This window comes from Ictidomys tridecemlineatus, chromosome 6 (assembly GCF_052094955.1).
Source record: "Ictidomys tridecemlineatus isolate mIctTri1 chromosome 6, mIctTri1.hap1, whole genome shotgun sequence".
Lineage (NCBI taxonomy): Eukaryota > Metazoa > Chordata > Mammalia > Rodentia > Sciuridae > Ictidomys > Ictidomys tridecemlineatus.
Window position 1 is genome coordinate 176,220,172 of NC_135482.1, and position 26,543 is coordinate 176,246,714.

At 34.7% G+C, this 26,543-nt stretch overlaps 2 protein-coding genes across 9 annotated transcripts in view; one reads left to right on the forward strand and one right to left on the reverse strand.

Annotated features, from left to right (window-relative positions):
• Positions 1–9,474, forward strand: part of Slc46a3 (solute carrier family 46 member 3) — a 28,481-nt gene extending 19,007 nt beyond the window's left edge. For 3 of the 8 annotated variants that reach the window (XR_002484603.3, XR_013423462.1, XR_013423463.1), the window contains exon 7: positions 883–6,764. The gene's annotated coding sequence lies outside the window, so the exon portion shown is untranslated. Of the gene's footprint in view, positions 1–882; positions 6,765–7,837 lie in introns of those variants that run through there. The other 5 variants (XR_013423459.1, XR_013423457.1, XR_013423460.1 and 2 more) reach the window with 5 other exon arrangements.
• A 932-nt stretch (positions 9,475–10,406) lies between these two features.
• On the reverse strand, positions 10,407–26,276 carry Pomp (proteasome maturation protein). The gene is made up of 6 exons (XM_005317063.4): positions 26,120–26,276; positions 23,636–23,733; positions 22,172–22,232; positions 18,190–18,291; positions 14,520–14,613; positions 10,407–10,571 (listed from the first exon to the last, which is right to left on the reverse strand). The coding sequence occupies exons 1-6, from the start codon at positions 26,120–26,122 to the stop codon at positions 10,504–10,506; spliced, it is 426 nt and encodes a 141-aa protein (XP_005317120.1). The 5' UTR covers positions 26,123–26,276; the 3' UTR covers positions 10,407–10,503.
• Between the last annotated feature and the right edge of the window lie 267 nt (positions 26,277–26,543).

The following is a 26,543-nucleotide window of genomic DNA, read 5'->3' on the forward strand; positions in this document are numbered from 1 at the left end:
TTTTGAGGTTAGGCAAAATGGTCGATAAAGTACCTTCTAGCTCAGTGTTCATGATTTTACATATTTCATCTGAACTGAAGAGAGCACAGATTGGTATTAATATAGTTAAGGATTAATAGGTAATATCCCAGTTGAGCAAACACTCTTGGGTATTTTGAGGGACTGAATTGAAGTATCTCAGGGCAAAAATAGAGCAGGAATGAGCATACCCATCTCTAAAGTGTCTACTCTAAGAGATAATTACTAAATGTGATGCTAAAGAGATGGAGGAAAATATTCAAGACAGAAGCAAACCAAAACAGCTATCATCTAATCTCTATAATGTAACCTGATTATCTAAAAAAAGAATATTAAGGAATAATTAGTCTTTATGAAGTACAGATAAAAGGAAACCGGAGATGCTAGAATGTGTACTGTATCACTAAATAACTGCTATATCACTAAGTTATCTCCTGATTACTCATTCAATATCCACAAATCTGGGTAATAAGAAAAAGATGTCCTTAGTTCAACATTCTTCTAAAGAAATGCCTGCATATCAGAAAGAAAAAAATGTCCTGGCCTTATGCCAGATTCAAATTCATCAACTACAATGGCGTCTTAGAATCTATTTTTTAAAAACTCCCCAGGTGACTGATACACATTCCATCTGGGAACTACTGCCTGGGTAACTGTTTTCAACCCTAAATGCACATTAGAATAATCAGTGTGATTATAATACAAAGCCTATTCTAGGTCAATGTTTCTGAATCTTGCCTGCCAACTCAAATTACCTGGGGATCATTTAATACTTCCAATGCCCTGGTCTCAGCCCAAACCAACTAAATCAGAATTTCTGGGATTGAAATCTAAATAGATTTTTTTTTTCTTCCCTTTCTCCAGGTGATTCCAAAATGTGGCCAGGATTGAAAATCACTACTCTAGGTGAGGGGTCAGCAAACTGTCTCTGTAAAAGGTCAAAGTGTAGATATTTTAGGCTTTGTGGGCCACACAGTCTGTCATGCTACCTAACTCCACATTATATCACAAGGCAACTGAAGACAGACATAAATAAATGGGCACAACTACAGCTATGCTCCAATAAAATCTTATTTACTGAACAAGCAACAAGCTGAATTTGTTGACATAGTCTACCTACTGGAAAGGTATCTTTATTATAAACACTGCCACTATGGGATGCATACAATAATATAAACATAAAATATAATAGTGGCACTTTTAATATAGTGCCCAGTTTGGTTGGGGTTCAAAGTCAGTCTCATTTGCCTTACTTAAGAGAGAGACTAGTTCTGGTTATACCAAAAGAAGGAAACTGGTTGACCTATGTAGCCTCAAATCATTGCTTAGGAAATGCTTTGTCAGGGAGGATAGATAGCTGGAGTGTGACTGAGATGGGGCCTAGCCCAATTGGTTTCATTGCCAAATATTTAAGGAACAAATAAATCAATTCTACACAAAATTTTCCAGAAAGTAGAAGCAGGAAATGCTTCCCAACCCATTATATGAGGTCATTATTATTCTGATGCAAAATCAGACAAAGAAACTATAAGAAAACTCTTGAACATAACAAATTCACAACAAAACATTAATAACTGAACTATGGGGTTTAAGCAGACAACTCACTCTAGTTCAACATTTGAAAATGTCATATTGTAATACGTGGTATTAATAGGGGGGAAAAAACACATGATCATATACAAGGATATAGAAAATATTGAACAAAATTCAAAGTCCACTCATGATAAAAATTCTCAAGAAACTAGGAATCAAGCTGATAAAAGCCACCAAAAAATATTTAAAGCAAATAATAACTTATAATAAAATAGTGGCTGCTTCCCCCCCAAGACTGGGAATACAGCAAGGAAATTCAATCTCACGACTCCAATTCAGCACAATCCTAGAAATCCCAATAATAAAACAAGAGAACGAAATAAATGGCAAGTAAATTGGGAAGGAAAAAGTAAAATTGTTATCTGCATATAACAGAAAGTACTAAAGAATCAATTTTAAATTTAAAAAGAAATCACTATAATTAATAAGTTAATTTAGAAAAGTCATAGAATATAAAGCCATTATACAAAAAATTCTTATATTTCAATATGCTACCAACAAATGACTGAAAAAAATTAATAAAGCAAATCATTTAACAACAGCATCAAAAACAAAATCAGAATAAATTTAATAAAACACGTACAAGACCTGTACTGAAAACTACAAAACATTGCTGAGAGAGATCAAAGAAGACCTAAATAAATGGAAAGATATAATATGTTCATGGATTAGAAACACAACATTGTTAAGATATCTAAATTTATATAAAACTCCTAGAAGAAAATATACAAGAAAATCTTTGTAACCTTCTGTTAGAAAACACATTTAGATAGAACTCCAAAAGCAAAAAATACAAATACATACAAATAGATTAGATTTTATCTAAATTAAAACTTCTGCTTTTGAAATACACCATTAAAAAATGAAAAGGCAAGCCAAGATTCCAGAAATATTTGCAATAATAATATATCTGACAAATGTTTTATATTGACAATTATAGATGACTTTTGACTCAATGAGACAAACCAACCAATTTAAAAAGTAGAACAGATGGGACTGAATGTAAAACAAGTCAAAAAAAAAAAGTCATACTCAACAACTCAACAACACAGGTAAATTTTAAAAACCTTATACAAAGCAAAAGAAACCAGAGATTGACTAAGTAAATAATACTGTATGGTTCTACTTTTATGAAATCTGTTAAAACAAATAACCACCAGCATCAAAAAACAGATGAAGGGTTACCTAGGGCTCAAAGTAGGAGAGACAGGGATAAAAAAGGATAGGAAAGAATTCTGGAAAGATGAAAACATTCTTACTTTAATTGTTATGGTAATTAAATAATTGTGTGTACATTTGTCAAAACACAGATAACTGTATAATTTGAGTACACATTTTTATATAAATTATACCTCATAAAGTTAAATTTAAAGACTATATTGGTACTTTGGGGAAAGAAAGGTAGCAAGTAAAGGGAGAACTTACATAAGCAAATGACTCAACATTCCTGTCTGTCAAAGTTTGATTTATATCTTCTCTCTTATATCAGTGGTCCTCAAAGAAGATCCTTGGGTTATTAGCATCACTATTGCCCAAAAACTTATTAGAAATGCAAATTCTTAGGCTTCATCTCAACCACAAACTCTAGGTATAAGGCTCAGAAGTCTGTTTTGAAAAGCCTTCTTGTGATTCTGTACACTCAAAAGTTTGAGAATCACTGTCTGCCATAATGCTAAGGACCTCGGACATCTCAGCTTCATTTATCATGTACCTTTGTTGAATCTAATTCTGCAAATGATTAAGACGATAACCATATTCTTCAGTTATTTGAATCTAGAATTATCTTATGTAAGGCAGCATGCTGATATACTAAAAGTGCACTCATAATCTTATTTCCTTCATGTGTTCCTGAATTTATTGTAACTAGAAATTGGCAAAGACCCCAAATTATTTCTATAAGTTAGATTTCTCTGGATTTGACTTCCAGGAAGAATGCTGCACTCTTGGCTATGGGTTTGGAAACAAAAAAGACCATGGCAGAGGGGAATTGACTTTCTCTGGTAAATGGACTTCTTTGGGGGAAGGAACATTCTCCTTCTAAGTGAAGAAATTACTTCCTCAGTCCTATTCCCACTTAATTCTTGGCATACTTCAAATCCTAATCAATGCTCCAGTTTTCACAGAATAGATCTAATGGGACAGTGAATTCACCAGCTGTGCTAACTGGGGAGACTCAGATCTTGTTTTCTACTGAGTATTATATCTGTAATAAATGAGGATGCTGTAGCTTGATATAGGAACTCAAACATGTTATTTATTTGCTTTAACCCTCATCCTACTAATGCTGTTAGAAGCAGCCACCCTGGAATACTGACTTTTTCTTAGTCTGGTTGCCCAGAATCTTACTATAAAATGAGCCTATGATTTCCTGGAACCAGATAGGACACCTATTTTTCAATTGCCTTCCAAAAGCAGCTAGATTTCCTACCTAGAGTCACGATTAAAACCTGTCAGTCTGATAACTAATCTACCAATGTCTCTGGGGACTTGTTCCCTAAAATACCAGCTGCCTGATACCATTACTCATTCAGAGACCTCCAAGTGCAAGCAATAAAATGCACTTTTCTATGTATAAAGGAATTTACTATAAAGATACTAGAGGGTCACCACTTTGGTAGCAAACCAAGCAGAGGCTAAAAAATAATCAGGAATCAAAGGAGGTTCACAAATAGAGCAGCAGAAACCACAATGATGTGGCATGAGAGCACACTGTGCAGTAATGAGACACCTACCTTACTGGTCTCCTTTTCCTGGACTCAGGAATCCCAGTCCTAGTGAGATAGAAAAGGCTAGGGAAGGGACAAAAAGGTCAACAAGTGGGGAAACATGGGACAGCCATTTTAACATGCCCTACATGTTATAAAACAGTTCTTGTTTCTCAGAAAGGGTGTGTCTATCTCACCAAAAACAACTACATAATTCATAATCCAGCTGTGCCCACCATGGGATAATTGAAGTATCAAAAACCAATCAAAAAGAGCTTATTAACTTCTCCCAACATGCCTTTAAAAGGGGGAGCACTATAAACCTTAAAACGTGCTGTACCAGAAGTTTTGAATATCTCACTTTCCTTTTTAATAAAATTCCTGCTTGCTTACTTACCTCAGCGGCATTGGAGGTGTTCATTTTTCAACTCCATGGAGCAAGAACCCAATACTGACTCGTGTAAGTAACACTAAGAGAGGAGTTTGTCTGACTAGGTCACAGTCTACCCACTGCAGGGCCCAGGAGCACGGAGGAAGGCTAACCTGCCCTCTTCCGCCTGGAGAAGGATGCAGGCACTGTCAAGACCACACATAAAGGAGTTTTAGCAATTTTCCTTTAGAAAAATTTAGGGTACTGCCCAGAATTAGGGTGGACCTACAAAGTAAAGACCACAAATGAGTTCTATAATGTGGAGATGAAATAGAGGGTAAAGGACTCTCGTGGCTCACCTTGCCTATCTTTTCCCTAGAGCTAAATCTTGGAGGTATTCAGTTTTTGTTTTTTAAAGGGAAGAGAAAAAGAGAAAGCCTCTTAAGATAGGCCTAGTTCCTAAAATTGTCATTTGTTCTGTGATCTTTTAATCTTTGTAAAAACAAACAAGCAAACTATTATGGTTTGGATGTGAGGTGTCCCCCCAAAAGTTCATGTCTGAGGCAATGCAAGAAGCTTGAGAGGAGAAATGATTGGGTTATGAGAGCCTTAACCCAATCAGTGGATTAATCTCCTGATGTGATTAAAAAATGGTATCTGAAGGTAGGTAGGAGGTGAGTTCCTGGGAGTGTGACTTTGGGGTATATATTTTGTATCTGATGAGTGGAGTCTCTCTGCTTTCTGATCACGTGATCCACTTCCCTCCACCATACTCATCAAGGCCATATACTTCCACCATGATGTTCATTCGGGCTCACCTGGAGCCCTTAGGAATGGAGCCAGCTGCCTGAGACCTCTGAAACTGAGCTCCCAAATAAACTTTTCCTCCTCTAATGGTTCTTGTCAGGTCTTTTAGTCACAGCAGCAAAAAAAAAAAAAAAAAAGCTGACTAAAACACAAATAAAATAAAGCAATATAAAACACTAAATAATGTATACCCTTCATACTGACACTGTTAACAAAAAAAAATTAGTCACTATTACAGAATAGCCCAATTTTTATTACTGCATGAAAATAAATTTTGTATTTTGAAAATTTTAAGAATTTGTGTGTGCATAGGGGAGAATATCGGGGATTGAACCCAAGAGCACTAAACCAGTGAGTCACATCCCCAGTCCTTTTTGTTTTTTGAGACAGGAAATTGCTAAGCTGCTTAGGACCAAAGTTGCTAAGGTTGGCTTTGAACTTGCAATCCTGCCTCAGGAAAAATTGCTAGCAATAAAAAAATAATAAAGTATATTTTTCCTGCCTTTCCTACATGACTTTATCCCTAGGTAAGCAAATAGTACGTAACAGGAAAATTAAAGAAGTATTCTGGCAGAAAAGATAGATTTAGAATCACTGTTTTGCAAGCCCATTTGGATCTATATGTTGTAAGATGTCAACAGCCACCAATATCACAAAATGAGAGATGGGTAGGTATTAGGTATCTTAGGGAAGAACACACGGCCAAATGAAGTGATGTTTCCAAAAATAATGAACCTGAACCTAATCAAGCCTATAGATTCAACTAGCAATTTATAGGAACTACAGAAGAAAGGAACAAGTTCAACTGTATCACAAAGATACAAACAGCAAAATCTATACTGTCAAAAGTCCTACAACTTGGTGTCTTCAACAACTAGCATGAAGTGAAAGAGAACCACAAAATCCAATCATAATGTGTGGCTGTTGCTCAGAACCTGATGCAAACAAAACAGCCTTATTAGACCATGAGAAATTTGGACACTGGGTATTTGACTCTAAGGAATTACTGTTAATTTAGGTATAATAGTTTTGTGGTTATGTTAATGTTATAAATTGAAATATTTCCTGTAGAAATGATGTCTAGAATTTCTTTCAAAATACCTTTGAGGGGGAAAATGGGTGAAAAAAATGTGGATGGAGTAAGATTAACCCTGAGTATATTATTGAAGCTAGATGACGGGGAGATAGGATTATAGTACATATTTTTATTTACTTTTAGATAATTGAAAATTTTCATTTTAAGTATTAAAAGACCAAATGTGTACTATTTATTTCGTGTGCCTTATCAGTTTCCTCTGTCATCCCTAAAACTACAATACTATGGTGCCTTTGAAACTGTGTACAGAATGGAGCAAAAGTCACAGCCTGCTTGACCAGGTCTCTGCAGTCTCTCATGATCTGGCAGAACATCAGTAGTTAAGGTCAGCCCTGGTTCCCCTAAGATCAAAATAGATATTTTTTTGGTTACAACACCCTTGACAACTAATTAAGGTAACTAAAATATCTCGATAAAATATAATATTCTGTAAAATAACAATAATGCTAAAAATTAAATTTAGCACTTGTACACCATTAAAATTTTCTTTTTAAAGCATTACTGTTCATTGTAATGATTAGGTTTAGTGCATCAAAAGGGTATTGAGAGAAACAGATTTTAAACATTAAATAAGAATCCATGAATATAGAAAGATACTTCAGAAAGAATATGGAAAACTTTGCTTTACAAAAAACTTGTCAGCCAATACGAGAAGAAATAATAAAATATCAGGATTTTGCCTCTGTGTCAAAGTTCTGGGGGAACTAATTAGAACAACAACAAATAGTTCTTGGGGAAAAGAATATCTAACTATTACTCCACAGATTATTTACTAATTACAAAGGGAAAACTATTTTTATAATGGAAAGCTGATAGCCATCACCTGTTAAATTCACTATCATCAAGTGGGACTTGTGATGTGATGCAGTAAGAGTATTTACTTACTGCTGCCTTTGTGGACTTGCTGCCAAAAATGTTTATCCTGAATCTATACATGAGGAAGTAAGACAATACATTAACAACTGGTAAATCAACATGAAGGTTATGTGGGTGTTCTTTCAGAATTAATACAGTTGATGAAAAAAACTCATTTAGGTTTTACAAGATTTCTATGTAGCACAGAAAACAAACAAAAAGTGTGATATATGTCTTGGTGGTAAAATTAATTCATCTTTCCAAAAATAAATAAGTGCAGACAAAGTTAAACAGAATTCTACCTGATCATCCACTGACCCAAAGCCATATCCCCTAAGTGACCTTTATTTTGTCACAGCCATGAACAATATAGCTTTTTCCTGTCTCCATTAGGTCATGACACCAGAAAGAAGTAAAAGGACAAAGTACAGCTGACAGAGCACGTCTACTGGCTCAGAAATAATTTAAGATCTGGACGTAAACTCTAAACTTTCAAAACTTGATCCTTCATTTTTAGAAGTTTTAAAGTCCCTTATACTTTTTGACTTGGGGTGGGAGGGGAAAACCTAGGGAAATTCTATTTGAAAAACTAACAGTATGCTCTCATTCTTTAAGGATCTATAATAAGACAAAAGCATTTATTACACAGAAAGAAATGAATTTAAATTTCAAAATCATGAACTAAACACAATGAAGAATAGCAGCATTTTTTGGTTTTCCTTTATTAAAAAACAGCAAGTCAAAACTTGTTTATATTTCATGTATCTGAAAAAAACACTTATCCAGTTGTAGATTTAAGATATATCACAGAATTGTTTCATCTTTCCTAATAATGTTTTCAGATCATATTCTACATTTTTTAATATCTGCATTCAAATAATAATAAAATGAAGAACAGTAGGCTAAATATTTGTTCATCCTACTAAAAAGGGTAACATCCACAGCCAAGGGCAAAATTAATTAATAAAGAGTAATAAAGCCTATTATTTATATTTTGTACAGAGGCAAGAATGCAGAGGTGGTATTGGTCAAAGAGCCATACGATGCTGTGCCATTAATTCTCAATACATGCCAACCCCTCAATACTTCCAGATGGTAAAACCTATCAACTTCTTTGTTCTCATATGGATTAAAACAATTTTAAGGGAAATACTAAACTAATTCTCCAAGAAAAATCATAACATCTAAAAGAAAAAAATACTTAATTGAAAAGTTTGAAGGTAACTTGGAGGGACCTGCAATTGCCTTTGAAGGAATCCAAATAATTTCTCAATGTAGACTGCAGATTAAGAAACACTAGAAAACTTCTCAATGGCTCATACTAGTAAGAAAGGAAAGCAAGTAAAAAAAATAGAAAGCAAGTACCCTGAAGAGTGTCTCAAAAATGCTTCTTAGGATCCACTCTAGTCTAGTCCTCTTAGAATTTGTGAAATCCAAATCCTGACATCAAAATTTCTTCAAGATTCCTAGCTGTTACATGCATTCAGGAATGAGAATCACTGACATAAAAATAAAGAAGGTAAAAGAGGAAAAGGAGAGAAGAAGCAAAAAGATCATCGGAAAGTAAGCACTATCCAAGAGTACCACTTCCTAAATTTAAAACTTCAGATTTTCCATTCAAACTATCTCATTAATTTCATATGCCCTCTACTGGTCAGGAGGGGAATGAATATTATTTCTACAACAAGGGAACAGAAATCTCCAACTTGTAGATAAAAGTAAGCATATCTAGAAAAAATTAATTAGTGAATCTTTGTTGTTTCTATAATTTCATTGTTTATAAATACAGCAATTGGCAAAGACAATTTTAAATTTATCTCAATAGCCAGAGCAAGAGAGATTTCTTTAAAAGTACCATCTGATTTATCTCAAGTTTTGCAAACCTTGGCACTACTAACATTTTCAACTAAATAAATTTTGGTTGCAGAGAGTAAACAGTAGATGCAGAAAATTCTAGAATATTCACTGGTAATTTTTTTTTTAAAGACATAGAAGACTACTGTTTTAATAAAAATTGAGTTTTAAAGTCATTTCCCTGGTGTCTTCAGTTTGTTACATGATCATAAATTAATGCCCTGTGCATTCTAGGATAGCTGTGTTCCCGGCTCCTACCCACTAGATGCCAGTAGCAACTCACCTAAAGTTGTGAGACCACAAATGTCTCTAAATATTGATGAATGTTTTAAAACAATGATTATTTAAAAGATTTTCTGAAAAAAAAAACTAATCAAAACATTTTAGAATTAGTGAAAAATGACCCATGCACTAATGTTCTAAAAATCTTTAATTTTTATATAGCAGGTTCATAAAGAATACTTTATAAGAAGAGTAATCATGGTGAAAATTGCTTAAAAAATTATTATGAAATTTGTTCAGGGACGCATAACGTGTATAAAAATGAGTCTTACTTCCTTTAAAGAGTGTTTCTTGCTCATATATCAAATACATATTAAATCCATGAAGTACATGAGTTCAATCTACATTTGCTGGTTGCTTTAATTTTTCACTCAAAGACAAAATCAAAACCCCTGAAATTAAAACTTTTCATCATAAAAGAATCTCATGGCTGTAATTCTAAAATATCATCAATGTAACAAATATTCTTCTCACAGACTATAATGAAACATGATAAATATCTTCTATACTCAATTTGAAGTGCTATCATTGAAATTAATTACAAATGTTTATTCTTCATGTTGCTATGAAGTTGGTAGACTGAAATATTGATACTGGTTATTTTAAAAAATTAAACTTATGGAATATCTAGAAAGTAAGTTAAATTAGAACCTGTTGACAATTTATAATATTCCTGAAAAATAATTTTGAATGACAAATAATGCTATGGTTTTACTATAAATTAGGAACTTTAAAATCATCTTCCTTTAGTGCTTTCAACTGTCACACGGTCATAAATCAAAGACACGATAATTTCAAATAATCATGATACTATTTAGACAGAATCTCATGTGTCAGTACTTTTAATATTGTATACATTGAATTATAACAAAAACCAACTATAACAAGATGTAGCCCCTCTGATCCATGAACAGCACACTATCTTACAGTAAACCAAGTTTATATTCCACCATTAAATGTGGTTCGCCCATTAGTTCACTTTGAGATGGATCTGAAAGCAAACAAAAACAAACATTTTAAAATGTTATTGAAAAAAGATAAATTCAATTATTTCACTCTCATGAAAATCAAGAACAGTCAAAACTAATTCAAAGTGACAGAAAACAGAACAGTGGTTGCCTGGGGTCAAGGTTCGGTGACCAAGGGACCAAGATAACTTTTTGGGGTAATGAAAACATTCTATAGACTGATTGGGGGAACCCAGCTGTATGCACTTATTAAAATCCATAGGACTGTACACTTAAAAACAGGTGCATGTGATGGCATGTCAAGTACATCTCAATATAGCTGATTTAAAAATAAAAAAACAGGTTGAAAAGTTCTCCTTTTTCAAGATTCTTAAAAAAAGAATTGCCATTCAGTGTAACCAATGTCGAAGTTTCCTTAGTGGACTACCTAAGAGACTGAAAATTATTGTATCACATCAGTTCAGCAGTCAATACTCTCCACAACCTGTCACGTCACAAAAGCAGCCTTAGTAACAACTGACAATGCCCCGATTATTAGTAATAAACTGCTGTATACATAGCAAGCATTCAAAATATAAAACTTTTAAAAAGATACCTGCACAAGAGTATAAAGCATAGTTTTGTGTTAATGAAGGAGGAAAAAAATAAGAACCATAAATATATATATATATATATATATATATATATATATGTTTGAGAGAAATACACAATATATACTTCAAGATACACATAGTATGATACTAACTGTATTAAAAAAAGATAAACACAAAGCAATGCCAAGTATTTTCTGACTATATATTTCTAAGTAGACACTGGAAAAAAAATCTAAAAGGATACAGTAACTAAAACAACAGGTAACTAAGGAATGAGGCAAAGAAATGGGATCTGGATAATCATGAAAAATCTGAGTTTCAGAGGAAAAGCTTTAAATTCTTGAGCAGAGAACATTCATTTATTTAACTACAACTTTCTTTTTTTTTTAAGTTCTATAAAAGTGTTAGTTCTTGATGATGATGATGATGATTATTATTATTATTATTAGTTGTTCAAAACATTACATAGTTCGACATATCATATTTCATACATTTGATTCAAGTGGGTTATGAACTCCCATTTTTACCCCATATACAGATTGCAGAACCACATCGGTTACACATCCACATTTTTACATACTGCCATACTAGTGTCTGTTGTATTGTGTTGCCTTTCCTATCCTCTACTATCCCCCCTCCTCTCCCCTCCCTCCCATCCACAACTTTCTTTTAAACTTTATTTACTTTTAAACTTGTGACTTTCTTTACAAAGAATGAGCTATCACTTGCACACTATGAAAACAAGGTATACAAGGTGATTCTAGCAGTTTTATCCTATGAGCTCACTTGTAAGTCTGAGGAAGGACCAAAACTCCCCATGAGCCTCAGTTTACTCATCTTAAAGTGAAAGGGACTAGAGTGAATGAAAGGCACTTTCTGGCACTAAGATAAAGCCTACTTTTGACTTTACTAGCACCCTCCTGATAAAATGTAGAGAATTTTCTTGAGGCATTTCACTGAGGAATAAACAAAAATTTCATCATCTCTAATACTCTAATAGACTTCACACAGTGCTTAGATTAATAAACGACTTCCTCATTGTAGACCTAAAACTATATTCTAAGTCAGAATTGATGATGGGAATGTGGTGCATATGGAAGAGCTTTAAACACTTACTATGGAACAAGTACTTTACAAATAAAAAAGAAAAATATCAAGGAAGTACTATACAAATTATTAATATATGGTGAGATGACAAAGAGAATGGGGACACTTTAGGTAGTCAAGGAAAACCTCTCTGAAGAAGTGACATTAAAAATGAAAAAAAAATCTGAAAAATGAAGAGAAAAAAATATTCTAAGCAGAAGGAAGAGCTAATGCAAGGTTCTAAGTTCTAAGTTACCTGTATCTTATACAGTTACCCACAAAAGGGAAACCACTCAAAGGGCAATGTAGTAGTCACATTGTGATAAAAATCATCTACCTCAATCAAGGAGGGATCTTTCCAGCTTAATCTACCTTAGACAGATGCAAGGAATGAATTAAGTGAGATGCCCACCAGATAGTTAATGACCTTTTTAAACATGAAATTATATCACAATTCACCTCTGCTTAAAACCATTCAATGGCTTTGAGCTGCAATCTAAATAAACTCCAGACTTCTGTTTATGGTCTGTAGGGCTTGGCTTATCTATTCCCTCTCTAGGTCAAAGACCTTGCCTTATTCCACTCTATTTTGCTCAAAAACACTTCAGTCATGAGATTCTTCTTACAGAGCTCTCAAGTGTGCTAGGAAACAATTTTCAATTGGTCTCTCACAACTCTGCAATCCCTGGGAGCACAGATATTGCCATTGCTCTGGACTCCTCAAGGATGTTTCTAAAGTGAAGCACAGGAGCACAGAGGAGCACAGAACGGGCAGATATATTGTCCATTCTAAGATTCAGGTACTCTGAATATGGAGTTCTTCTCCAGAAATAAAATACATGATTTATATAGACTGCCTGACCCTCTCTTTTCATGTTTCCCTGTGGGAAGTGGGAAACCAACAGAAATGCTGATACTCGACTACCATTATTGCTACGAGTAATAAATTGTCCTTTATTTCCAGGAGTCTGGTGTATTCTGCCAGTGACCATGAAACATGGCAGGCTAACTTGTTAGCTTGTAAGTAGTTAAAATCTCAAACCCTTCAGAGACCCTGGACATATTATTTATTTTGCCTAAAATCTTTCCTCTCTTTTTTTTTTTTTTTTAAAGAGAGAGTGAGAGAGGACAGAGAGAGAGAGAGAGAGAGAGAGAGAGAGAATTTTTTAAATATTTATTTTTTAGTTCTCGGCGGACACAACATCTTTGTTGGTATGTGGTGCTGAGGATCGAACCCGGGCCGCACGCATGCCAGGCGAGCACGCTACCGCTTGAGCCACATCCCCAGCCCCTTCCTCTCCTTTTTAATTCAACTAATCCATATATCTTTCGGAATTAACTTGTGTGTCATAGTCCCAGAATTTATCACAATTTCTAATTATATGCCAGTTTTTTCTGCTTAACATTTGCCTCCTCCATTAGGAAGAAGATATCTATTTTGTTCACCATTGTATATTGAGCATAGCCCAATGCCTGACATATATTCAACTGACTGAATAAAACTTAAGTTCTTCTTCCTTTCTTTGTACACAATTACAGAAGCAGATTTTCAAATGAATATATTTTTGTAACTAAACAAAAGTTAATATACAGACCTACCACCATACTAGTTTCAAATAAACTTAAGAATCCAGGTTTCCTGCATTCAAAAAGTTCCCTCAGGGAAGATTCTCAAAGAGGCTCACTAGACTTCTGTTGTGTCCACAGCATTTCCTTACCGGACATAAACAGCCAAGCAAAACTGTTTTTCTGTTTCTTCTATACTGCTGGGGCTTAAAGAGCAGAGGCAGTACTGCACAAGATTCTATTTGTTTATCTTCCTCAGGACCAGAAAAAAATAGAGAATATTCCTCACACTGTTCTTAGTTAAGTCACTTGTAATACAATCATTTAGGAAATTTTGTTAAGAATGACACTCTCCTCACCACCTAATGAAACACAAACTAGTTATATCCCACAAATGCTATGAAAACTAAAACAACTATCATTGTTTAAGCCATCACAAAGGATTACTGTATGACACAAACACAGCAGACTTGATTCTCAGGACACGGAATGTTTATCTTGACTGAAATGGTTATAACCACTATTATCACAAAATTCACGTGAATAATCTTCACTTTAAAACTGTTTAAGGACAGTTATTACCATTAAATTTTACCTTCCTGCTGTGAATAAGAACAAGTGAATTCAACTGATGTAAACTCTATGAACAAAAAGGATACTGTTTTGTTTGCTGTTGTCAGCTTGTATATTACAGAGCTCCACAAAAAGATGCTGAATGACACTTACCATTAAGAATATCTTCAAATCCAATAGTCTCATCATTCCCCCTCAAAATATCCAGAGAAAGATTTGAGCTTGAAAGAAATGGAAGACGCTGAACCTTTGGGAAAAGCAGGAAAGAGCAAAATTAGGAGAAAAACAAGGGAAAAAGCCAAAATGTATTATTTGATTTCATATTCTTCACTCTTTATTTGAAAAGTTCACAAAACTAAGTAGCAATTTAACCAGTGAGGGTGGGGGGAAAAAAAAACACTTCGTTTTAGTACAAACCAAGTTCTTAAAAATTCCTCAGAACTCTTTTCAAAATATGTCAAGATATGGAAATTGTAGCTTATATTAACACTTTATCCCATCAGGTTTACACATGTTGAAGTTTGGTTAGTGTCCAGAAAAAATACAGCATGTCTGACAAGATGAAAAATCCCAGAGCTTAACATCTTGCCTTGTTCCTGATACATATGGGATGATCACATTCCTGAACAAATTCCAATTCAAAAAAATAATAATTTTATATTATTATATGAAATAATGCTAAATGAATTATTTCATTTTATATGTTGTTTTGTACAACTCATAGTACAAATATTAGGTATATCCCTTTCAAATAGCAGCGGTAACCAGAAATGTCAACCAAAGTCATTTGTGAAGCTTTTCAAAATATGATGTCTTTCTGAACCAATGTGATCTCTTTTTTTGTAAGTATTAAATACATATACCATAGACTGGTACCTAAGTACAATATAATGGAGAAAGGTTGCAGGCAGAATGCCATTGATTCAAATTCTGATTTTATCACCTAAGCAATCATATAGCTTTGGGCAAGTTATCTGACCCATTCCAGCCTCAGTTTTCTCATTCAAAACTTAACAAACTTTAATGTAGCCAAAACAAATTTTCAGTCTTTGTTCTTGTTAGTTGTTCAGCAGTTGTAACTGATCAGTGCAGATATTTTTGGATATTGCCAAAAGAATACCAAAAGAGTAATAGGCACAACTTAGAATAAATAAATTTAAAAAAAAAAAAAGGCATAATAGGGGGCTGGGGAGGTGGCTCAGTGGTACAGAACCTGCCTAGCATGTGCAAGGAACTGGGTTCGATTCTCAGCCCCATATATAAATAAAATAAAGGTCTACTGACAACTAAAAAAATATTTTTAAAAAATAGACAGTTAATGACTAATGACAGTAGGATTTTTAAAACAATTATACCTTTAGAATCTAAGGAGACAGTTATAATCAGACTTTTCCTCCCAAAACATATATCCAGACTGAGGACATTAATGCTCTTCAATTACTAATGGCCTACAAAATCATTTAGGTCTTTATACTGTGGAAAAAAATTCTCTAGACTGTCAAACCAAAAAGATTAAAGGAAAGTGGGGAGAAAAGAGGGAGAGGAAGAAGAAACAGAAATGGGTGCCTACAAATTAAGCCATGAGCGAAGCATCTGGCAGGTAGTTAGATTAGAGGCAGAGTCCTAAGAAGGCATTAAAAAGAGGGATGAGTCATTATGTATCTTGATAAGCAGGAACTACAAAAGTATAGGGTTCAAAAAAAAATAAGTTGAAATTCTAGGAGAATATTTTAGATTGACATGAGCAATACGTAGTTGGAATCTGAGTAATATTAAACAAGAAAAGTGAAAAATTCTATGCCAAACATACATTATTTCATTTAATCTTCAGAATAACCCAATATTATTCTTATTGCTCTCTCCATTTCACATTAAAAACTAATCCCCCCCCCAAAAAAATCAAAGAACACTGGGCTTACAAAAGGCCTCTAACTTACTTGAATTTTTAAGACTAGAAAGTAGCACCAAGATTCAGACCCAAATTAATTTGATTTAAAGCCTTGCTCTTTTTAGAGCTTTATTCTTGGTAAAAAGTATTCCAAGTAGCTTCGAGAATAACTTAGCTGATACAATTGATGGCACTGACAAAATTTATTGAAAAGGACACAATTTTTGCTAGGTCTGAGAAAGGAATCTACATGAATAAGAAAACACATGCAAAAGCCAAAAGGTAAAAGAACATAATCAAGGAATTTCAAGTAGCTTAGGAGAGTGTGGACTATGGTTTGAAGAAGTGAATTCATAAACAAGTCACATTAAGGCACTGAGTTTTATTTTAAGGGCAAAGGAAGGGGAGTAACACAATCAAATTTGTTTTACGAAGCTTATTCTGGCTACAGTGTGAATATGTTTGAGGGGCAGCAGGATGAGTGTTACAGTACTCTAGATGAGGCACTGTAGGTTAAGAGTTAGCACAAGAAGCTGGCACATAACTATAATTCCAGACTCAGGAGGCTGAAGCAGGAGAACAGCAAGTTCAAAGCCAGCCTCAGCAACTTACGAGACCCCATCTCAAAATAAAACATAAAAAGGGATGGAGATATGGCTCAGTGGTGAAGTGCCCATGGTTTAAATCCCCAGTACCAAATAAACAACAAAAGAAATCAGCATAGTAGATACGGTGAGAAGATCACGTAATGCACTGGCTGTTTGGGGGAAGTGGGGGTGAAGGAGTTGGGGATGAGGTGCTGAGATAATCAAGGCTAATACTTTAATTTCTGCGCTAGGCAGAAATCTATCCATGTGATAAGGAGTATCCAAGGAATAGTAAGTTATTCTGTATTTATATATGTGAAATTGGAGGCACCTGTAGGACTTCCAATTGGAAAAGGAGGTAGGTTTATAGCTCATGAGAATTATAACTTAGGAGTCATTAGCATGTAAATAACTAAAGCAATAGGAATAGGTAGAAAATAGAGTGAGGAGAGGACCAAAGATGGGGTACTAATAAAATTGGCATTTCAGGGAACAGATAAAGGAATCTACAGAGAAACCTGAGAATGAGATTTCAGAGAGGAGAGGAACATCATGAAAATGTGGCATTCTTAAAGGCCAAAAAGCCATGAGGTTCAAATACTACTGAGAGTGCAAATCAAATTATAGCAAAACAACATCCACAATGCTCAGGAACCAATTCTTCTAGTGTAATGGAAGTCAGAATACAGTGGGTTAAATGAATAGGAGTTAAAAGGGCCACATACAGGTAACCTAGGCAACTTTTTAAAAAAATTCAATTTGCAGAAGCAAACATAAGTTTCTATGAAGAAATGTGGTACTGATATATTTTGCTTTATTTTAAAAGACAAAAGAGATTTTGAATATATGTAAATGCTGTTGATGAGACAGCAAGAAGAAGGAGAGGTTGAAGGCATCAACTACAAAAAAGGGATTTCTCTGAAGTAGAATGGTTTGATATAATCCAGAACACAAGTAGGGGGCAGTTCTTACACAATTGGAAGGAAGTACTTTTTTCCTTTTCAACAGTTGTACTCTGCTATAAACTAACTGCATACTCAATACTATCAGTTGGATATTCCTCAAAATCTCAAACTCAACATACCCATAAAAAGCAGAAAAACATGAACAGTAGATGCAGATAAGTTTTCAGATACTGAGCCTGTAAGTTAAGGCAGTTTTCTGTTTAATGAACTCTTTTTTCCTTTATGATGGAAGAATTAAGTTTCTACTCTAAAAAAGGGGAAGCAGAATAGGTTATAAGGGAATAAGGAAAGTAATGCTTGCACTGCTATTGTGAAAACCGAGGAGTCTTTTGACTGGTATCAACATGTCTTAGACAAAACATAACTAAGCTCCATAAACTCACCTGCTGCACTGCCTTAAATTCCATTTGTAATTTTAGTGGAGCAAATAGACCTTGGATGTTTCTCAGTGTGGAAAAATTCATTTTATCTTGGTTGAGCTGGAACTACAAAAAACAATATGTTACACTCAATACTCTGCTTTCAAAACAGCATTGATACATATACAACATAACATTTGGAAGAAAGATTTTAATATTCATAACTAAAATTAAAACAAAGTGCTTTAACTAGTTTCTTCTAATTTTGGAACATTTCTGAGTATCTTATCTAGCTTACAGGTAGTCTTCACCAGTGTAAAATTATTACCTAAATTTTAGATTTACAAAATTTATAAATTAAGCAATATTTTTCACATTGCAAAAGGATACTTATAAGACATAATTATATTTCAGTACTTTTGATTAGGAGTATTGCAAAACTGGTAGAGCAAAGAAAATATGTAAATAAGCTTTTGAGATCCAGAAACTGTCACATACACAACAAACTTAATAGTGAATTTCTAAGAATGAAAGTATATTATTTCAAAGGATTTCAATACAATAAATAATCACAAATTGTAAAATGTTGTTAATTAAACGTCAATATTTAAATTACAGGGGAGGGGGGCAGAAAAGATGGTGGAATGAGATGAACATCATTACCCTAGGTACATGTATGACTGCTCATATGGTGCAACCCTACATAGTGTACAACCAGAGAAATGAAAAGTTGTGCTCCATTTGTGTACAATGAATCAAAATGCATTCTTCTATCATGTATAACTAATTAGGACAAATTTAAAAAATAAATTCCACTGGGGTGTACCTCTAAAAGGCTATTCAATTTGTAATGGTTACTAATCAGCAATTTTATTTTTCCTAGAACTCTATTTTTAGTAAGCACTGATATTAAGAAAACTTGATCCTAATTTAATATGCCTCAGAAAAAATTAACATGACTCTGGATCTAAAACATGGTTTTCCAAAGTGGTTCTTAAGGACAGTGAATAAAATATGCAAACAGACTGCTGCAAAGTTCTGAATTGTAATCATGAGACAAAGTGAATTCTTGTGATTGTTTTTTATTATACTATACTCTCTTGGAAGATTTGTTTCTAATAATCATAAAAAAATCATATTCATCAAAACTCTATTGAGAGATCAGTGTTTATTTGGGGCATGACTGGGGGCCACAAATAGGAAAATGTGAAAAATAAGGTATCTAACAACACTGTTTTAAATTACGTCAGCTTGACAAAGAAAAATTTTCAGATGGTCCTTAGGGAAAGGGGTATTTTATGATATAATCTGAAGGGTTTTCTTTAAAGTTACCCTCATGATAAATAAATATAATTTCATGCAAAAAAATTAATTTATATATATTCTGGTGAATGCATCCAACTTATCTGATGTTAAAATGCAATTATCAATAAGATATACTCCACGTATGTATTATATGTCGAAATATACGCTACCATCATGTGTATCTAAAGAGAATAAAAATTTTAAAAATGTAATTATCAATTAACACATAAATAACAAGCATGTGCAAATTTAAGTTTTATGGTAATAACATAATAAAACAGAAGACACCACTACTGACATTATGGGTTAAATAATTCTTTGTTTTAGGGACTGACCTATGCACTATAGAATATTTGGCAGCATCCTTGACCTCTACCCAATAGACACCAGTGTTAACAATCCCCTACAGCCATGCCATCTATAAGGACAAAAAACATTTTCTGATATTACCATCTGAAACTAAGATGCAAAATCCCTCTATCCCTGAAAATCACTGGTAAAAACAACAAGGGTGAATTATCACTATCACCACTGCAGCTCCAATTATGGAGAGCTGCTAGAGGATAACAATATGCCAAGGAAAAGACCATTCCTAACTCCCTTTTACAGATGAGGAGACCAAAACTTAAGAGTGATTAAGCAATTTGTCCAAGTTTGGTTAATAAGCATGATGCCAATATAGTTCAACTACACAACCCATGCTAAAGAACTTCAACAAGATAACAAGTACCAAAAAATTTCTAGAGAGAGGGGATGAAGAGAAGACAGTCATTAAATGGACAAGTGATTAAAGAAAAATATAAAGAGAGAAGACCTAAGCTGAGTCTCCAAAGACCTAAGAAGCTTCTAGACTCTTCACCATTTTGGCCAGTCTCATCAGATTTGTCAAAGTGTCTCTTAACATGTATTGCTCAGAACAGAACCAATATTGCAGATCAAATGGTCAGACTAATGTGTAGGAAAGTGAGAATATAATCTCCCTGAATTTGAGCCTTGTCTTATTATTAATAGAGGTCAGTAAAAATGTTCTTCAGAACTAATGCGACCTGCTGGCTTATACTGAGCACATAGTCAATTAAAATTGTCAGGTTTTACACAATAATACAATAATATGTGTAAAACCCAAATGCAGAACTTTACACTCACCACTATAAATATTTTTCTTAAAGTTTTGGCCTAGCCTTTTGCTTTATTTTGCCTCCATGATACAATTCAATAATTCATCAAAATGAACTACCCATGTAAGCATTTTTTTTTCCCAAAAACCCAATTTACATGTTTTTTATGGCTACCTTCAAGTCTCTGTAAAACACTTAGCCTTCCTAAGTGTTCACCAAACTACCTAAGATGCACATAAGGACAACATCTCTACCAAAATGCTCCCTCTAAAATGATAATTCCTTAGTCATTGCAGTCTGGGTAGTTACCAACCAAAAACACTCACTCAGTCCATAATCTACCACCTTATCCTCAAGTTTATCCCAGGTAGGATAATTTGATCCTTTGATGGACCCACTTGGTAATTTAATAAAAAAATGAAAAAAGATTAACTTGTTGTGAGTAATGATCACTGTTTACTGGACTAAATGTTCTCAGTTATCTACTAAACAATCTACTTAAGAACAGTGCCAGGGATCAATTTTGCCACAAACTACTTTTGATTAGATCTCTTAGAAAAGTAGGATATTTATCCATTTTTGGTCTACAGACAATTTTCACTTCTCCATTATGATCCACTAAGGTTTCATAATCATACTCACATGCTTTTAAGTCTACTCTGATTAAGATTTAGTAAAGCAATATAATAATGATAATTATATATGGACTGTTAACTTCTTAGCCTAAAACCTGACTGCATTAAAAGCAAATAGGAGTTCTATTTTCTCATATTTGAACCTCTATTTCATAATATCAGGTGCTCAACTTTTTCTTATAAGATTTTTTCCCTTGCTAAAGAGGAAGAAGAAAAAAAGGAATAAATAATCTGTTACCTAGGTGACACTGTATCATATTCCCCAGTACTGAGATACAGTTTTCTTATCCTAAATGTATATTTAAAAACTCCTTAAGCTGCCTTTAGATCATTGTACACGCCATTCCCTCTTTCAGAGTGACCTTTTCCCACCCAAGTACCTGGTGAATACCAACCTAAACTGTTCAAAGGCCCCTCCTATATAAAGGGATTTTGGCCCCTTCCAAAATCCCTAAGCAGAAGTGGTTGCATCCTTGGCCCTCTCTAGAACTTTATGAAGCCTCCTAGCTACTGCTTATCTTCCCTATTAAATTTTAAGTTTCTTAAGACTGGGGATTATGCAATAGCCATCTGTGTATACTGTGCCTCATGGATATATCTCTCAGTAATTTGGAAATGCTAGGCTTGACAAAGAGGCCAAAACTAGAGAAAAGTACTCAGCAACAGCAAAAATGGCAAGGAAAAAATAGGTTTTTCAAATGAGAAAATAATGAGAGGAATGGAAAAATGGACCACTCTTTATTCATAAAATAAACAAAAGAGGATGTGTAGAAAGAGAGATTTAATGAAGCAATATAATGATAATTCAGTTTCAGAAGTCTGTCCTAGAAGGCAAATTAAAAATAAAGACTCATTGTCAAATCCTCCCCAGAACTGTAATAAACCACAAAATATTACTAACAGTAATATAGAAGATGATAAAATTAAAGACATAGGTAATATACTTACATTTTTTTCTGATAATTCAAGAGGATGACTGGGCAAAAGTTCATTTTTCACACAAGAAAAACTGGAAGAAAAAAATATATTTAAAAGATTACTTCACTTACTACCCACTGTTCAAAAATGCATCTATCAAGGGTCTTACTATAATAGTATGCCAAATGACTGGGGTGTGGCTCAGTCACAGTGAGTACTTAGCATGCACAAGGCCCAGAGTTCGATCCCCAAGGACGGACGGACACACACAGACACACAGACATACTGACAGACACACATATACACACAATAAAAGTATGTTATGAGAAAACCTGTCCTATATTTTGGTAATAGTTATGGGAACAGACGAATATGTTAAAATGACTGTACAATAAAAGAAAAAAGTCAAACATTCTATATCATGATTATTTTAAAACGTATTTATTATAGATATTGTTGGTGGAGACTTCAATCACTAGAGGTAATTCTCCAAAATACGATGCTAAATAATGCTCTATGTCTAGAAAGAATGTAAAAAATTGTTTTTATTATCACTACTATATCTTTCACTACAAAATTATAAGAGATTATGTATGTCCCCAGACACAAGCTTAAGAATGCCATTCTACCATAATAGCAAAAACCTTAAGATCAGATTTTAAAAAATTCAAAAACACAGGATATTTATGGGGGGAGAAGGCATAACCCTATTTGGTTTAGCAGTAAAGTGAATTAAAAAGAAAAATAACTACCAGACACATGTATCTAAACATATTTTAAATACATAGAAACATAAAGTGCAAAGGGACATAACTGTGAGTTAAAGCTAGGGGGGAAAACAAACAGCAGCCAATGCTTACTGATTGCTTACTAAAGTTAGGTACTATTTTAAGTATTTTTCAGGTATTAACTTATTTATCCTTCAAATATTATTCAGGTATTAACTTATTTACTCTTCAAATTAAGATACAAACTATGATTAGCCTAGTGGATAGATGAGGACACTGGGACACAGAACAATTAAGTAACCTACCCAAAGGCATATATCCATTAAATAGCACAGTTGGGTTACAAATCTAGGTAGTCTGAGTCTTCCGTTCATCCCCTTAACTGCTATGTTCTAGCACGCCTCAGATAAAAGTGAATTACTCCAATAATAAGATAAGAAGAAAAACTGCTCTCCAAGTTACCAGTAAAAAAAAAAAAAAAAAAAAAAAGAAAGAAAGAAAGAAAAAAGAAAATTCTACCAAAGCACTACTGGATAACATACTAAGAGGATGCCTTATGCTAGGAAGCTACCCGATAAGATGCTTCTTCAACTATAGGAAACATCTAAACCTCTTCCCCTTCCCATCTATCTAAGGTATATTACTTGCTATCTCTCAATTTAAATATGCATTAATAACCTATCAAAATAGTTAAAGAATTTTGTGGAAAATAATTCAGAGAAACATTTAATTACAACAAAGTTAAAGCCACAATTCCCTCATGTACCCTTTCCGAAGAAGATCATGACTTTCAAAAGGCCCACTTGCTGAAAGTTCTGAAACTGGAATACTGTCTTTTAGTTGAGATCCAAGTCCTCTGGCATTCTACAACACAAATCAAAAACATCATTAAAGGCAAAATAATTTTTATCAGACAACATCTTTTTAAGCAGGAGGGAGAAAAGATTAAGTACTGTGCCCTCAAAGAGTCCACAATCCAGACAATTAGAATATGCCTTAAGCATTACGGTTGAGGAACACACAAGGTATCTCTGAAGACTGACAGATTAGAAATCATTCCATGAAAAAATAAGTTAACACTGCTAAAGGGATGGAAATATAAATGAACAAGCTACAAGCAGTTTGAGATGACTAGCTAAATATATATATGAGGCAGAACCAAAGGCTAGCAAAATTTAAAAATGGAAAGTCTTGCGTTGACTTTTACTCTCATATTCGTAGAGAGTAAATGTTCAAAATAAATCAGATTTGCTTTCACTGAAGAGATCCCTCTCTTAGGTTGCAATATTTTAACATACAATGAAAAAGTTGAGAACAGAATCCTGGAGAATATCATTCCTTAAGGACAAAGAACAAACAAATGGGATTAAGAACAGACAGCACAGCTAAAAAAAAAAAAAAAAAAGTGGTCACAGAAGATAAAGGAAAAAGGGAATTTCAGAAAGTTTCTACAAGAACACATAACCTATTTTAAAATTTTATCTAATCAGGATAGCGTAAAACAAAAAATTAAAAAGAAAAAAAACAGTGCACTGGGAACTGATATATTGTCATCCTATATATTTGTACTATGAAACTTTTAATTAACAAATATTTTTTAGTATCTATTTGGGCCAGGTACTGTGCTAGATGTTGAAGAAGCACAACTACCTCACAGGGCTTCATCTAATGAAGATATATTAACAAGAAAATAAAACATAGTAAATGTTACAGCAGGAAAAGCACAAGATGCTGACTTTAAATTACTGGTTGCTTATATTCCTGCAATTCTGCAGAAAAAAAAATGCAAAACAGCTACAGGCAGTTTGGTATCTAATCTTTTCCTATATTAGGAGAAACTATTCTGAGAAACCAGCTTTCTGACTTTTTAATTCATTTGTATACTTGTTTGGTCAGATACTTTATCCTATTTAGTGTTTTTCATTCTCCCACCCCTGTCCAGGCTCTCATAAGAGATGATTCCAGCAGTACTCTACTGGGTCTTACTGCTTAGGCTCACACGTTTTCCAAATATGCACAACAAGGTTTTCCTAACACACATAATTTGCCCTACCAAAACTGATTCAAACACACACACACACAAAATTTATTGGTTCATCAATGTCTGAATAATAAAAGTCCAGAACTTAGCCTGGAATTCAAAACCTGCACAAGAGGTTCCCACTCTTCTACATACAGTTAGTCAAGGCAGATGAGAAAAAGAATATGGAATCTAGCGTGAACCCTCACTAATCTACTTTGGGACTGCTAGCAAAGCACACACTTCTCTGGCTTTCACCACTAGGTAGGACTAGAGTTGTAGGGTTGTAGCTTTAAAAATGTTAGCTTCTATTACTATCCTACATGAAGTTCTCCTACCACTAAACTGCTTTATGGTAAGTGACTAAAGAAAAGTTCTTCTATACACAAAGAAAAGGAATTCTAATTTCTGGATTCTACTGTTATCATTTTTTCCAATTTCCTTCTTTAAAATATCAGGATTAATATTTAAGATTTCTAATAAAATAGCAGAGTAAAACAAACTGGTGAAAACCTAACAACCAGTTAAATCTGGGTGTGTTTATCAAACTTCTTTAATTAGCAATATTGACCAACACAAGCTTTCTAGATTTGGTTGAATGGTCTACCAGCACTGCTGATACCAGAGTCAGTGGCATAGGTGCTTCAGGAGTCTTTCCAAACATCACAACTTTTACATAGAAGAGAAAGAGAAAGTGAGAGAGAAGAGAAAGAGGGAGCAAACAGGAGAGGCAAGAGAGGATTCTGATTCTTCCCTCCAACACATGGAATACTACGAACTAGGAAAACGTAAAGTAAGGCTGACTTGTCCAACTGCAACCTATAACTGTGGGTTGGTTATCAAGCAGTTAAAAGACGGGGAAGAGGAGGGATAGGTTGGAGGACTCTGGGCTCAAAGAGGTCATCCCTCAGGGAAAGGAATAGTTGGAGGTGACACGCCACAAAACGTTGCTCTTTCGGGTTTACCCTTTCCAACGATCGGAAAACTCAGAGGAGCAAGAGGAATACGATAAAGCCAAACCGCTGCTCGCGGGAAGAGCCTGAGCCCGGCAGCCCCAGACAGACCCAGCCCGCCCCAATCCAGTGACTCGACAGATCCTGGCGCACGAGGCCGGCCTCGTCCCCAGGCCACAGCCGCCAGTCACGAACAGGCTGGGAGGTGGCGGCCTGTTCCTGCCGGGCCACGGGGCCGAGCCTGCCTGAAATTCGGGCGGCCGAGAGGCTCACTCACCATCTTCACACAGCTCAGGGAACTCCGTTCAGCCTCGTTACCGTCAGTCGGCCCTGCTGCTCACTTCCGTTTCCGGCCCCCCCACATCCGCCGGAAGTGCGTCCGTCCGGGCGAGGAAGGAAGGAGGGCGCGGGTCGTTGGAGGGAGCCTCGCGGGGCCGGGGCTCCCACGCTTGCAATCCCAAGGGGCCCAGGGCCAAGGGCGCAGTAAGGGTGTGGGCTGGGGGGGAGAGAGGGGTGGGGACGGGACGTGCCGGAGGGGAGGGAGGACACGAACTCCGCTTTTTTTAATAAACACGTACCGTTTGTACGGCATTTTAAGACGTGTCATGTGCTTTTGTAGATATGTCGCATTATTTTATACAAAATCTCTTACAAGTAGGCATCACCTGAGACTGTCCAGCTAGTAAGGCAAAGGCTGGACG